This window comes from Ursus maritimus, unplaced genomic scaffold (assembly GCF_017311325.1).
Source record: "Ursus maritimus isolate PB19 unplaced genomic scaffold, ASM1731132v1 scaffold_1, whole genome shotgun sequence".
NCBI lineage: Eukaryota > Metazoa > Chordata > Mammalia > Carnivora > Ursidae > Ursus > Ursus maritimus.
In genome coordinates this window covers 11581120-11597355 of record NW_024423343.1, presented here as the reverse complement: position 1 = coordinate 11597355, position 16236 = coordinate 11581120, and the positions used below count along the sequence as shown (strand labels likewise).

General features: G+C 41.6%; 1 protein-coding gene across 1 annotated transcript in view; it reads left to right on the top strand.

Annotated features, from left to right (window-relative positions):
• The window catches only part of COL4A3 (collagen type IV alpha 3 chain), a 133560-nt gene that overhangs the window by 88580 nt on the left and 28744 nt on the right, over positions 1-16236 (top strand). Inside the window, 9 exon segments of the mRNA XM_008690566.2 lie at positions 1921-2085; positions 4606-4698; positions 5391-5486; positions 8275-8345; positions 9147-9329; positions 11214-11382; positions 13359-13451; positions 14082-14186; positions 16088-16185. Coding sequence (XP_008688788.2) covers positions 1921-2085; positions 4606-4698; positions 5391-5486; positions 8275-8345; positions 9147-9329; positions 11214-11382; positions 13359-13451; positions 14082-14186; positions 16088-16185 — 1073 coding nt within the window.

The window sequence follows — 16236 nt, the reverse complement described above, 5'->3', positions numbered from 1 at the left end:
CCCCCCCCCCCCCGCCATGGGAAGCATGCAATGTTCCTCAGGCACTCCTGGCTGCCCTAAAGGACAAAGAAACAGTCCTTACAACCCACAGCCCATTGACAAGTCCTTGAAACAGGCATGGTGACATTCTTCTAGGAACTCAGCTGCCTCAATGTTAATACTTCGCTAAGGGCAAAAGGCAGTCCTGGCCTGATCCCCTCCCCTCCACCAATATCCTGTAGGTCTACTTTAACATATAAAAATCCCTTTGGAAACTTCCTTTATCTCTAACCACCCCCCCACCGCCAGCCAAGATACATGTTGGCAATCATCCCCCAAGCATATGGCCCGCCGATATACATCTGAAGGGTCTCATGACTAAGGTTTTATTAGACGGTAATAAATGACCCTTTCCCAACAGTAGCTAGCCCCCTCAAGGTCCTGGAGACCTTGCTTCCAAAATTCCTTAGAGACTTAACGCTCTCCCTAGCCCCCTCCCCACTTGAGGGTATAAAATAGGCCATTCCTCACAACCCTGGGGCAGCAGCTCTTTCTGCCCATGGGTCCTGTCCCCGTGCTTTAATAAACCACCAGTTTTGCACCAAAGACGCCTCAAGAATTCTTTCTTGGTCATTGGCTCCGGACCCCACCCCACTGAACCTCACGTGTATTCCCCAACCTCCTCACCAAGAGTAGGTGGCTTAACCAGCTGAGCCACCCAGGCTCCCCATAGATTAAACTTTCATGTGTTTAAACACCCACAAGTTATTGGAGTGGTTGCCTCTTGAGAGAGGAGGACTAGGATCAAGGACATTTAATCAAGGAATAACCTCAGTGGCTTTAATTATAACTGTAATGCTATCATGCATCATTTTGTAGAGGAAACAGAACCATGAAAAAAATAGCAAAGATTTGATACATTGATCACATTTTTCTCTATACCTTGTTGTATACTTAAACTATTTCATAATTTTGGGAAAATGAATTGAAATTAAGCAGACTGCAGAATTAGATGTATTTCGTATTGCCATTGTAAAAGAATAGTTAAATGGATGAATATTGTGTGTACTTGTATGTGCATGGAAAAATATACACAAAACTGTTAACAAGGGGCGTCTCTTGAAGTTGGAATACAAAAGGATATTTTAGAGGTCTGGCCAAAGATTAGGGAAGAGTTTTTTCTCCCCACCAGGCCCCCCAAGTAATGAATAGCCTCCTTTAGGAAAACAGTGAGTAAAAATTAGAAAGCTCTAAAACAGATGTGGATCAGAAGGATTTGCTTTTTTGGCAAAATCCTTATGCTCAATAATCAGAAATAATCAGATATTACCCCTGCCGGTTCTCAGCCCTTTGGTGGTGAGGTCTTTCTTCTTTATAGTTAAAGGCAGGGATTCGAGACTGGCCCTCTCCTCACATCCTTGTCAACTTAAGAGGGACAGACGAAGTGGCTTTGTACCACCTGGCATGGCTTCTCTCCCAGGAGATGCCCGCCTCCCCGCCATGCTCTTATAACTAAGACGACTGGCAGGAATGTAATCCAATTAGGACAGTCTCTCTCATTTCAGACACTGAAAGGTAGGTATCTTCTAGTCACTCATGAAAAAATCTACAAAGCAGCACATATGGAAGAATTTCTCATGAGGTCCTTTTAAACAAAAAAACCACCAGTCCATCTCTGACTCTCTTTCAGCCCCTTGTAATAAAGAAGTCCCTGTCCTACCTCATGGGACTGGAACGCGCTGAGCTTTGCTGTGCTGTCCTAGTTTCACAAGGGCCACAGATGAAGGAAGGAAGATACTCTCTTTTTGTTTTATATGCTTTATATACTCTCGACTGTGTAACTTTTGTTAACAGGAATGTATTACTTTTTGCAATTGAAAAAGTAACATATATGAATCAGGAGAACATTTAAAATGCACTAAAATGATTCTTTTCTCCAAGGGTCATCGAGGCCTGGCCTCAGAGGAGCCCCCGGACCTCCAGGCGTGAAAGGAAGTAAAGGGGAACAAGGGCCCCCAGGAAAGAATGCAGTGGGGCCTCCGGGGTCCCCAGGTTGTCCTGGTTCACCAGGCCCTATAGGGTTGCCGGGATATCCAGGACCACCAGGTAGATACCTAATGGGGTCACTGTTATGTACCTTGCCTGATAGCAGATATGTGCAAATCCGTGGTAATGAACCTCACTTGCAGCTTGGCCGTCAGTCTGTGTGGATATAAGAGCAACCTTTCGGCTGCTGTCTCATTGGATGAACTATCTGTGAAAGCAGCTCGGGTGGACTGAGGACTTTGCAGGTGCAGCAAAGCTTTAGCCCGAGCTCCCACAGAGGGCTGAGCCGGAGGTAGGGACAAGGGACGGTTATCAGGTTGGCAGAGAAGGAGGGCCGGTTATCAGATTGGCCTCGGCCAAGTTTGCAACAGCTTGCTTGGTCCCTGGAGAATATCTTCCTGGAAGTTACAACTTTGTTTCAGGACAATCTGTCCCAGAGGAACAAGAGGCAAGAATTTATCCACTGATTCCTATTAGTCATGGGTCAAAGTTATATCCCACAGGACCAGACTAACCACACACACACACATGCTTCCAGGCTGTGTTAGCATGGCTCCCAGGGCATCCCATGCCCTGGCATCAGCAGGCAAATGCAGGGCAAGGAGGTGCGGGCTGGAGGTGTGCAGCAGGGGCATGAGGCAAGATGCTGCCAGGTCAGGTGGGTCAGAGACCACAGAGCTGCAGCCTAAAGGATGCGAAGTGCCTGGAGCTGCCCTCTCATCCCCAGCCTCCCACAGAGACACTTAGCATTCTCTGCTGGCTGACAGGTGCACAGGACCTCAGAACTGATGGGTCGTTCTTTGTCTCTTAAAAGACCTCTCTGGAACATGCCTAGGAGGCCTTGTGTTTTATACTCAACCCTCCTAATAGCCTTAAGAATCTTCTGTGTGTCCAGGATTTTGTTTTTAAGAAAGGAAGGATTTCTTATTTATAGATAGTGTGATTATAAACCTGGAAGATCCAAAAGAATAATCTGGAAAGCTCTTAGTGTTAATAAGATAATTCAGTTAAATGTCTGGCTATTTGAGCAATACTGGAAAAAAATAAAATAAAAGCTTCCCTTTAGGCCAATGGCTGTTTAAGAAATTATCCCATCAATCAAACGATATAATGTCTCAGAACAAAACCCGTCAAGCTATGGTGTGAACCTATGTGGAAAACACACCAAAATAAAACTAAACTAAAACCTTTCCGTGTGTCAGGGATTTTAACAATTTCTAGTCCTCCCAGTCTTTTTCAAGATGTAGGTTTAATATGCTCATTTTATCGACGAGGGGCCTGCTGTGCATAGCTCTTGGAACTAATGAGTGCTGTAGTCGGGCTCTGGACCCCGGGCACCTGTGGTAATACAGCTCCCTCTGCGAGACACTGTGCCTCCTCTCCCCTTAGAGACAGCCCTGGCTTCCTGTCTTCTCTTATCTAAGCAACACCTGTCTGTTCATCCAGTTGCAGCTTCAAGTCAAGTCCTGCAGAACGTTTTCAGTGAGCCCACATCCTGTAACACTCAAGCTTATCCCAATAGTAGAGTTTTTCACATAGCCTGTCTTTGTCAGTTTCCCCCATGAGACTCAAGGCTCTTTGAAGTCAAGGACTGTGTCTTGTTTGCTGTTTTAAGCTCAGCATGTAGCACAGGGGACTGAAACATAGAGGTACTCAAGTATTTGTTGAATCAAGTATGAAATGACTATGAAACTGTGCAAGTAAATACGAATGTATAGATGTGTAAACGTACATATATGTCTGCCTTAAGTACAAAACTGTCATTACATTTTACTGTTTAAAGAGAACTACCCAATCATCTTAAAGACACAGAAAACTGGATCACAAAATGAGCTTTCCTTTCAGAGTCAAGCAAACATTACCACACCCTGTTCCATCTCAATTAAATGCTTCCGCTGATACCTTGTTGCTCTGAAATTTGGAGCTGCTATAGGCATTGTTTTGAAATATTTAGTTTCATTGGCATCGCCTTCAACCTAGATTTGAAATGGCAAGACCAAACAATCTGGTCATAGGACATAAGAGTTTAAGAGCCTTAGCTGTTCGTTGTAACATTATGGTAGCAGAGACATGTGGAAAACTGGGAAGAGCTTTCTTGAAGAATGACAGACTCAATTGACATGAACAAGCAATGCAGAGAAAACAGAAGAAACTCTGTCGGAACCTTTTCACTCAGTACGTATCAAGCATCTACAGTGTATCAGGGAGACTCAGTGTACTTGAGATAAGAGAAGAATGAGATGTGACCCTTTGCCTAAACATGCTAAAACAATAATCTTGGAATAATTGGAAATAATTGAATAAAACAACATGGGTTGATTTTATGATGAGAACTAGCCAGATAACAAGACTTCAAAGAATCACCACATCAGTATCAAAGAATATCACATGTGGGTAGTTAGAAAGGAAATCTGGTCAACACCCCTGTCTTCAATTGCAAATAACCTTCAAAAGAGGCAGCCTCCAAAACAAATATGGGGGAAATGCATATAAAATAATACATCTTACTGAAACCCTTGCTAACTGAATAAAAAACACGTAAAGAAATAAGACACTAGCTTTGGTGTTGTCTTTTTGCAGGTGGCATCGTTTTTCGCCAAGGTCCACCCGGAGATGGTGGACTCCCAGGCCTTGTAGGGTTTCCAGGAATCCCAGGAGTCCATGGGCCCAAAGGTTGGTTCAATCAGTGGTGTTGCTCAATGAAAGCAAGCCATTCTCATCATCCTTCCTATCACTGACTCCGCCCTCAAAACGATTCCCCAACTGCAGTCACAGATGGCTTCTTTTCCAAAAGAATTGCCTCAAAGTATTCATTTACCTGTGAATCAATCATGTATTTAGCACCCATGCAATAAATTGTGGGATATGTCTAGAATATGAGTTTTATCCTGCACTGAAGGAGAGAGGTATTGAGAGAGTAGATATTTTATTCTTGATTCAGGATTTCCTCTAAGAATATTAAGAAGGTTGGGTAGATAAAGTAAGCCAATATAATATATGAACAATTTTTTTAAAGATTTTATTTATTTATTTGAGAGAGAGAGAACAAGAGCATGAGTGGGGGCGAGGGGCAGAAAGAAAGGGAAAAGCAGACTCCCCACCGAGCAGGGAGCCCAATGCAATATGGAGCTTGATCCTAAGATCTCAGGATCATGACCTGAGCCAGAGGCAGATGCTTAACCAACTGAGCCACCCAGGTGCCCCTAGATGAATGATTTTTTATTAACATGCACAACATCCTTAATGATTTTTACTACCCCCCCCCGATTTTTAATTTAATCAATCCCTGTGTGGTTGGAAAACATCTGTCCTTTCTGCAAACTCAATGTAGGTTTATGAATAATGTACATGTGCTCTCACTGCAGGGGAACCTGGCCTCTTGTGCATACAATGTCCTTGCATCCCAGGGCCCCCGGGTCTCCCAGGACTGCCAGGGTTGGATGGCATAAAAGGAATACCAGGTAAAGACACTTTGCATGCAAGAGTTTTTGCAAGTACAAAAGTGTCAGCTCACTGGGTGATGAAAAAAGGTATAGGATGTCTGGATGTCATGATGTGGTTTGCATGAACTTAAAGATTTTCAAAAACATACTCTGTTAACATAAAGTAAGTCAAAATAACACAAAAACGGGCATTTCCCCCTGTTCCATTTTAGTTGCTGAATTCTAGCAAACCATGGGGTTCCCCATGAATTGTAGACTGACATTCCTCCAGGGGTAGGAACTAGGAGGGGTAAGGCAGCCATCCCACACACATACCACTTTTTTCTTCCATAAAAAAATAAGCTCGCTCTCATTTTTTTTTTTTCTTAAAAAACACAACTCCCCTCAGTCTGTTTTTTAAGGTCCCTACTTCTGGTAGAGCCAAGGGCAGATGCACTATTTCATTCTTCAGAAGGACACAAGTGCAATAAGTCAGCACACCAATGGGGGGCGATAGCGTGGTGAGGACTGTGGTAAACTGGAAGGGACATTGGAGGGGGCCATCCCACACCAGCTCCAGCCTATTGTTACTTTTCAGCATTTTAGGCCCTGTATTGATAAATCTTCCAATTTTTCATGAGAAGAAAGAAATGAGGATTTTTATCTGAAATCTTACTTTTTTCCAATATTAGCCACTAACTCCATTTTTGAGGGAAGAAACCATCTCAGAGGCCAATATTCTGAGAGCTAAGTAGAGCCGGTGTCACTTCTCTTGTTGTGCCAGACCAGGACCCTCCACCCCACACGGTTGCTCCAGGCTTCACATCTCTGCTGCCCCACCTCCCCCCCTTCCTCAGTCACAGAATTGGCCGTGGACAAAACCCTGAGGGAGAGAAAGTCTCATTAGTTGGGTTCCTCTGGCCCTCATGCCACTCTCCTGGCTACTCAGGGCCTGTCACGCTGTGTCGCCTGCAGTCCTGGTTCTGCCATGACCACCTTGGTCTGTAGACAGTCATCAAATGATCTAGCATTAACCAACAAGAGCTCAAGTCAGAGTGAGTGTGTGCTCGGCACTGTTCTACGGGTCGTATGTACGTCCGTGCCTTATTCCTCACATCAGTCCTAGAGATCAGTGCTGTCACTCACCCCATTTAACAGATGCAGAAACTGATGTGCAAGGTGACAGAGCTCAGAAGTGGTAAGCCTGGACTCAAATCCAGATGCTCTCCTCCAGAGCCGTGCTCTTGCTCTCTACACTGGTATCCTTTCGTTGCTGTGCCAGGGGCTTCCCTTGGAAGCAAGTTAATCCAAAGGTCTACCTGGCAACATAGATAAGGGACTGTTTGTATGTTACCACCATCAAGTAGACATTGGCATTGGCACGGGCTCTTCGAGGAGGTTGGGTGTCAGTCCAAAGAAGAAATGCTCAATGTGGCACCATGTTCATCAATAGAGGACATGCATTCAGCCAGAGTCCTTTGTCACCCACAAATCCTTCCTGCTGCTTCATAAACGCCTTAGTTACTCTGTAATCTCTGCCCCCGACTCCCTGACTCTAGTCCTCATGCAGCTTCTATTCAGTGCCTAAGGCTCTGGGTGAAATGTTCTATTAAAACAAAAACTAAAAGGAAGGCAAGGAGCTGGGGAGAGGGGGAGGGAGAGGAAGAATAGAAGGAAAGCAACCATTATTTCCCTACGTTCCCCTTGAGTGACCTCTAGCCCCAGGTGGGCAGCTCACTGTTGATGACCAGCTAGCAGTGTCGTATTTTCCTTGGTTTCTCTACACTCAGCGTATATACAGGCATAGCTCACAGAAACAGGAAAACCATTGGGAAGACTATTAAAAAAGATATCCTGACTCAAATCTTGCAAAAAATACAATCTGAATATACATTTGTTAACACATTGGCTTGAGATCCATCCAAAAGGCCCTCTAAAGGGATCATCTTTACAAAGATATTTAAATACCTATAGGAAGTGTAAAATTGCACAGTAAAACGCAATTTGGCAGCAGATATCCAATGCCTCCGAAGAGTTTGTGTCCATTTGGCCTTGCACTTACACTTTTAGGAATTTATTTAAATTATTGGAGAAGTGCGAAGCACTAAATACCTAAAGATATTCATCATAGCATTGTTTACCACAGCTGAAGTTGAAAAATGATCTAAATTCTAAAAACAGCAGTTAGCTGAATAAATGTTGGCTAACCACACGATAGGCTACTATGCAACCATTTATTTATTTATTTATTTATTATTTTTTTTTTTTAAAGATTTTATTTATTTATTTGACAGAGATAGAGACAGCCAGCGAGAGAGGGAACACAAGCAGGGGGAGTGGGAGAGGAAGAAGCAGGCTCATAGCGGAGGAGCCTGATGTGGGGCTCGATCCCATGACGCTGGGATCACGCCCTGAGCCGAAGGCAGACGCTTAACCGCTGTGCCACTCAGGCGCCCCTACTATGCAACCATTTAAGTGAAGCTGTAAATCTGTATTTATCGACATATGCATATTAATTGACATATGATTCCCAAATATCAGGTATATGTCCAGTGCATTATGGATATAAAATTTTATAAATAACATACATGAAAATTTTAGCAAATATTGTCCTCTGGTGGTAGATTTATGGGTGATTTTTTACTCTCGTCTTTCTGACTCTGTTTTTTACAATGAGCGTATGTTACTTTCCCTGAACTCTGTGTTTTAAGATACAAATTGTCTTTCTTTCCTCAGAAGAAAACACCCTATTCTCTTCATATACTGTATTACCCTGGCTATTCGGAGTTGGCATTCAATAAATATTTAATAATTCATTGCTTTGCAGGAGGACAAGGGGCAGCTGGCGTTAAAGGAAGCCCAGGGTACCCAGGCAGTGTGGGTCTTCCAGGATTTCCAGTAAGAGTTCATGGCTTGGAAGCTTTCGTGTTAGTTTGGGAAATAGCACACCCTGGAAATACAGTTGTGCCAACATAGGTTATCAGTGTGGTGCTTGGCAAAGAGTACTTAATATTAGATACTTGATTAAATAAATGAATGAATGATGTGTGAATGAATAAGTGAATGAAGTAATGAATTTATAATCATTTAAAATGGTATGAGAGATAGAAGGTGGCTCTGTCGTTGCCTGGGGCTGAGGTTGGGAACAGGGATTGACATCAAATGGATTTGAGGGAATTTGGGGAAGTGATGGAAATGGTTTAACACTGGATTGTGGTGATTGTGGCATAAATGTACAAATTTACTAAAAGTCATTGAATTGTATTTGTATACAGATACATCTTATAATATGTAAATTAAACCTTAGTAAACTTTTAGAAATTAAAATTTTGACTGCCACAGTGAATCAGAAAGTTATAGAAAGATAAATATATTTAAATCAAATTATCCATAGATGCATGTTAAAATTAACCAATATTCTAACATAATCTAAATTATGATGATGTTTGTATCGTATTGAATAATATTACTGTGTGTGTTGCATTGAATTGGGCTAACTGTATTCTTTTCCAGTTTTGGAAGCAAATAGAAAAGAAAACCAAAAAGCTTGACATTATACTTGTAGGCCCAAGAAAGTGTCTGAGAAAAAAATCCACATTGATTAAAATTGAAGAAGTCTGGTTGACATTTTTTTTTTAAGATTGGCAGAAGAACGGCTGTCCTCAAAGGCAATGCAGCCTTGTTTCTGTACTGCCCTAGGGATTCCCGGGGACTCCGGGGGGTCCAGGACTTAAAGGAGAAAAAGGTGAAGCACCTCAGCCTGAGGGAGAAGTGGGTGCCCCAGGGGACCCCGGACTCAGAGGGCATCCCGGAAGAAGGGGCTTGGATGGAATTCCTGGAACTCCAGGGATCAAAGGATCACCAGGACCCAAAGGTGAACCGGTGGGTATCGAGTACCTTTTTTCAAATCACCTTCCCTGCAATTGAAATGCTCTGAAGTGACATTGGGCAATTTCCATTCGGAAAATGGTTGGCCACTCAGCACAGTGGGTCCTTCCAACTGCACAATGAGGTGCCTTCAAAGGAGCCGTAATAACCCCAGCAAATATGCACAGTATTTCGACACAGAGGTGGCACTCAGGGGTGCTTTTAGCCCAACTAAAATTCTGCATTGATAATGACCTTGTCTCCTACACTAGTTACAGTCCCATGTTATCCAGTGAGTTTATAGACAAGATCTAGAAAATGATCAATAACGGACAGTTTTAGTCAATATTTTGGGGGCAGTGTTCATTCTTTTAAGTAAAAATAAACCCTTAAAGACCACAATATTTAGGAGTAGTGCCCTCAAGTAAACAGATACATGTTTTGTCATTCAAAATACTTACACTTCTGTTGATTCTCCCTCTTTTCAAGGGACAGGGATAGAATGTCTCACAGGTTCACTTGAGAGATTCCTACCGGGATCGATTTTAAAATGTCACGGGGTCAGAGGCTGAGCACCTCCCCCAGTGTATTTGTGAGAAGTTTGCCAGGCGCACTGCCCAGCCCGCTCCAGGAAATACCAGCTTCTTCCAGGGTTTATCGCTGTTATCCAATTAAGAGGGTCCCACCTTGACCAGGAAAACTCGGCAAATAAATGTGAAGATTTGTTTACAGACCCTTTAGTATCAGAGTATAAAGCATGGCTCCCCAAGATATAGGTGTGGTATACGGTCTTCCCAACACCTTTCTGACAACAAAACACTTTCTGGCTGAGACCAAGCGGGTTCAGGGTTTCTCAGACTCTCTGACAAGGGGCCTGGCTGTCTCAGGGGAGGGGGGGAGTGCAGTTACACTTACAGGACAGAATCTACAATTCTTTGGTCTAGTATTAAGACAGTTCACATGATGCTTCCTTTTGCATCTCACTAATTTCCTGATTAGTTCCAGTAAAAGTAAAGTAAAGAAAAAAATTAAGGAGGTGATATATTGAGTCTTATGCCCTGTCATTACAGAAAAAGGAAAAAAACCAACAGTCACCCAATGATACTGAACAATGAAAAATCGAGTCAAATTTATTATTTGGGGCCATACTGAGGAGGAAGAGGAACTCTATTATTGTGTCACATTTGACTTGTTTAAAATATACAAGTCATTTCCAAAGTTATAGCCTGTGCAATTACAAAAAGATATTTTATGGGACGCTTGGCTGGCTCAGTCGGTTAAGCGTCTGCCTTCGGCTCAGGTCATGAACCCAGGGTCTTGGGATCGAGTCCCTCATCCTGAGCAAGGAGCCTGCTTCTCCCTCTGTCTGCAGCTCACCCAGCTTCTGCTCTCTCTCTCTCTTTGACAGATAAATAAATAAAATCTTTAAAAAACCGAAAAGATATTTTATAAGAAAAAATGATTACAGTCTATCTGTATCTGTATCTCCCTTGTGATGAAAATAGCCTGTGAAGACCAAACAAAGGTTTGCTGTACTGGTTTTATTTTAGAAATTTGCTATTTCCATGAATGACCGCTCTAAAGCTATTTGAACTCTTGACTGATGGGAACAAAGTTTTAGGGGCTATTATATGTATAACTTTCTGCTGGAGGACACCTCCAGGGGGACTCAAAAGAGATTTCCAAGCTCATGAAATGCTGCTGAAGTCCAAGGGGCACGAACAGCAGAAACCAGACCACACTCTGATTTTAATAATAATTCTCTTCAAATGCCAACTGCTTTGTAATTCAAGATTTTCTCATTGGCTGCTTATCTGGTCGTCCTATTCAGGGTAAGATTAACCCGTGTGAGGAGATACTGGAATGAAGCACTATCCAAGCATATTCCTATTGTCACAGGCCCTGAGTGGTGAGAAGGGGGACCAGGGTCCTCCAGGGGATCTTGGCACCCCTGGGTCCCCAGGACCTGCAGGACCGCCTGGACCACCAAACTATGGACCACAGGGAGAGCCTGGTCCAAAGGGCACCCAAGGAGTTCCTGGAGCCCCTGGACCACCTGGAGAAGCCGGTTGGTTAGTTTTCTTTCCAGTCCTGTTTTCCTATGGAGTAGGTCCATGGTTCCTAGGGCGAGTGAAGTTCCCCCAAGACTAAGGAATGCCGAGAAACTTGCTTCTGATGAGTAGAACATGTCAACTCACAGACACTGGGGAAGAATACGTAGGATAGGTTAGAGAACATTCATTTTCCCTTTACCGAGCAGCCCAGCTGAAATTTCCTAAGATAGTCTGTTTCCATTTACTAATAGAAATATATGGGGTGGGGAGCCCCTGGCCGGCCCAGTCGGTGGAGCTTGCAACTCTTGATCTCGGGGTTCTGAGTTTGAGCCCCATGTTGGGTGTAGAGATTACTTTTAAAAACTCTAAAAAAAATATATGGAATGAGTGGAAGTCAGTCATGGTAAACAAACGGGAGGCAGAAATCCATGATACTGAGCTTGAGAAGCCTCTCGTAAGTCTCAAGGGCCCACTAATGTTCTTGCAAATTTGTTCTTTTTGACCCATAATCCAATGGATGGTTTATAAATAAAACTTCAAAATAGCTAAGATAAATGAAGAAAAGTTTTCTGATAATAGTTCTAAAGTCCCAGTAACTTTTTGGGATCCACATGTACTGAACATAGTTGGTGGATTCAGGAGGGATCCGATCCTCAATGTTTATCTGTGGCAGAGAACATGGCAAAAGATGAGAATTGCCATGTTGCTGACACTTTTCAACAAACAATGCCATCATATCATTTTTTTACTTATAACATCACTTTAAAGAGTTAGACCCAATTAACTAATGGCCTCCAAATCTTCTTATAGTATCCCTCATCAGTAAAAAAAATCTGTAAGTGCCTCCCCACAAGTATTTATATTTTTAAATTGTTTGCACGCATTCCTGTCCACACATGTACATAAAGCTTCGTTTTGATTATATATATATTTTTTCCTTTTTTCTCCCTGCATCTTATTTTTGAGGCTGCTGTTCTAATCCAAGGATTGGCAAACCATGGCGGTCCATAGTTTAAATCCAGCCTACCACATATTTATGTATGACCCAAAAGCTAAAGGGGTTTTTCTATTTTTAAATGATTGGGGGGGAAAAAGACCTTTTGAATAATCCTTTATGGCACGTGAAAATGAAATGAAATTCAAGTTTCAGCGTCCATAAATACGTTTTGCTGGCACACAGTCACACTCGTTCATTTACATATTGTTTCTGGCTGTTCCCACGCTACGTCAGCAGCGTTGAGTAGTGGCAATAGAGACCGTCTGGACCACAAAGCCCAGATTATTTACTCACTGGCCCTTTACAGAAAAAGTTCTTCTAATCCATCTTCAGATCTTCTTCTTTCTACATGCGAATGTCTAGTAAAGGACCCCATTGTCATAAAATATATTATCATCAAATTTTTCCCATCACACTACTGTAAACTTATTTTTTCTATAAGTATATGTATAATACATAGCACTGGCATGTTTTTAACGTTGGCCACCATAACCACACTAGCTCAAATCTTTATGGGCTGGGTAGGTTTTATTTCCCCAATGACTCATGAAGAACTTACCAGAGAGGTTAAGATATGTGCCCAAGCCACACTTCATGTTTTGTTCAGCATACCATTCTTCCTTCCCATGCAAACTAGTGGCCCAATAAATAAATATCCTGCCAAATAAATATTCACCCATGTTTAAGCTGAATTCCATATTATCGATTTTTTTTAAGATAGCCTCACTTTCAGTAGACCAGAATTGAGATGGGCTACTAATTAAAACAAAGCTTAGGCAATAGTCAAGGCTTATAAGTATTCTTCAATTGAGTAAGCAAGTTTCAGTGGGGGTTGGTCATCTTTATACCAGTTTTGAAGCCTATGGAAGCAGAGACTATTTTTTCTATTCCTTGGGATATGTTTATAAACCCCTTATATAATATTTGTTTTCTCTGAACCAAAAAAAAAGCTTCAATACGCACACCAATCTTATGATCACAAACTTTCTTAAGGTCCTAAAGGAGAATTTGGTATTTCAACACCAGTCCCAGGGCCCCCAGGACCTCCAGGGCCCTCTGGCCATGCTGGCCCCCAAGGTCCACCTGGTGAGTATCCCCTCTGCCAAGTCTGGTGCATGGCATCAAAAAATATTGTCCTCTGTGTAAGGGAAAACTGTATTTGTTGGCATCAAAAGAGAGCAGAGGCCAGAATTCTGTGAGATAACAAGCCCACAGGCAGGGGACTTGTCATCGTTCTTTGAGATTGTCCAGATTATTCCCATTGGTGCCTCTGATTAAAAAAAAGAAAGAAAGAAAGAATCAATACCATTACTTAAAAGGAATTCGAGAGCAGAACAATCTCCATGGATTTTTGATGGGGGAATAAGTGATGTTTGCCAGCGGTTAATCAAGCCAGTTCCTGCAACTTCATTTGAAAATGTGACTTCTTTGCCAATATGATCTAAAACTTAACTTTGCATGCATGAAGGGAGACTTATGTAGTTCAAGATACCTAGAATATTTCTTTGTAGGAATTAAATTCTATCTTAAACATTATTTGTAGCTCCTAATGATTAGTCCATTGGATAAGAATGGAGAGGAAGAGTATACAGTTGGGGTTATATTAAAATTATTTCTTAATTTCCAAAAAGGCCTAGAATGACACAGAAACTGAGACTTTTTGTTTCAGGGCAAGATGAAGGGAAGTTTCTTATGTGGATGTGTGTGTGTTTTCAGGTGTCCCTGGATCCATAGGAAAATGTGGTGATCCGGGTCTTCCTGGGCCTGATGGTGAACCAGGAATTCCAGGAATCGGCTTCCCTGGGCCCCCTGGACCTAAGGGTAAATGTACAAATTTTAAAACATAAGGTTTATTGTGGTTATTTAGAAAATATAAATACATGTCATGAATAACATAGAAAAGATCCACAATGTAATATCTAAAATAATGTTTTCCACACATTTTAAATGGGGAGGAAAAAAAAACCCTTTACAATGTTAGGGAAAAGGCAGAATTCACATAGACTTATGCATCTCTTCTCAATTAAATTTTTTAAAATAAGTAGAAAAAGTTGGAAGGAAATTCACCAAAATAGTAGCAGTGATTCTTTTTGAGTGTGGAATTATGAGGAATTTTTTCTCTACTTCTTAATAAATGTCTGTACTTTTTACATTTATGCATTTTTCACTTTATACATTTCTTTTATAATTAAAAAAAGAACTATTGAATCACAAATAACTGGTTTTCCTATATACCCCCTTAAATTACAGATGTTATTTTCCTTTGGGAACAAATGCTGTTTCCCATTGAAGGGAAATCACTCCAAAGAAATCCAGATGCTGAGAACTCAAACAATAACCTAACAAATACATCAGAGTCTTGTCCAGGATGACATACTAGCCATTTCAGTCCCTGGGTTGTTGCATAGATTTTCAGATTTTATAATCCTTTTATGTTTGTTTCAGTATTATTTAAAGTGTCTGTCAAAATATAATCCATTTTTTGGTACTTGATCTCCTAGATTAATATGTCATTAGTGCTTATCATTCATTAGTCTTGCACAAATATGGGAATATTGATCTCAGTTTATGAATATTTGAATGGAAAATGTAATAGTTTCAAGAATGTCTTTGACTCCAATTTCTTGGATGTCTTCCCAATGATCTCTGCAGTAATGCAGCCTGGCCCATATTTTTGCCTATTCCTTCGTGGACCCTGCATTAAGAATTGCATCCTCACTTAATAACCCCATGGATTCACCCTCTGGAAGGAGCTATAAACTATGGGGACAAGAAGTAGCCTAAGAAATACATGAAAGTTCAGACTCAAAATTTCCCAGTTGAACCTAATAATCCCATAAACTAATGGTGAATTAAAAATTGGTCAAGGGGCACCTGGGTGGCGCAGTCGTTAAGCGTCTGCCTTCGGCTCAGGGCGTGATCCCAGCGTTCTGGGATCGAGCCCCACGTCAGGCTCTTTCACTGGGAGCCTGCTTCTTCTTCTCTTACTCCCCCTGCTTGTGTTCCCTCTCTGGCTGGCTGTCTCTCTCTGTTAAATAAATAAAATCTTTAACATAATAAAATAAAATAAAATAAAATAAAATAAAATAAAATAAAATAAAATAAAATAAAAATAAAAATTGGTCAAATTAGGGGCACAAAAGAACTCTCGAATGCAGCCCTGATTCACCAGGGTTTCATCTTGTGAATCAGAGAACAGAACAAATGATATGTTTGACTCCTTTCTCAATTCTCCTATTACAAATCTATAGGAAAGAAATTAATCCATTATGTTCAATGGCATTAGGAAGTAATTGTCTTCAGCAACCCATGTTGAGAAAGGCTACCTAGGGCACCAGATATGCTTTATATCTTCGTCTGGGTCATGCTTGGATAGATTTATAGACAGGCAAAAATTCGTTTGGCTGTACATTTTATGTAAAATATACTCCAAAAGAAAAGGTCAGCCAAATGGTCGACCGGATCAGTGGAAGTGCCGCATCAAAATTGTAGCTATGCTAAAGCAACAAAATGAAGAAAGTCGTTTTTTCAATTGAAGATCTGATTTGGAATGGATTTTTTTTAATTGCTAATGTAGCAGTTGGCTTTTTCATCATTCAGACTTCCATAAAAACATCTCTAGCGACTTGCCTCATTAAAACATTAGATAAAATAACAGAGATAACTGCGCTAAATCTTTTACTAAGCCTACTCCTGCAACATGTATTGTGTTTTCTCTGTAGGAGAACAAGGTTTTCCAGGAGCAAAAGGAGCACCAGGTTGTCCAGGAGAGATGGGGAAGCCCGGGTCACCTGGAGAACCGGGTCTCCCAGGAGCCAAGGTCTTCAAGAATTAAAACTCAGAGGGATGTGTGGGGACAACGGGGGGCAAT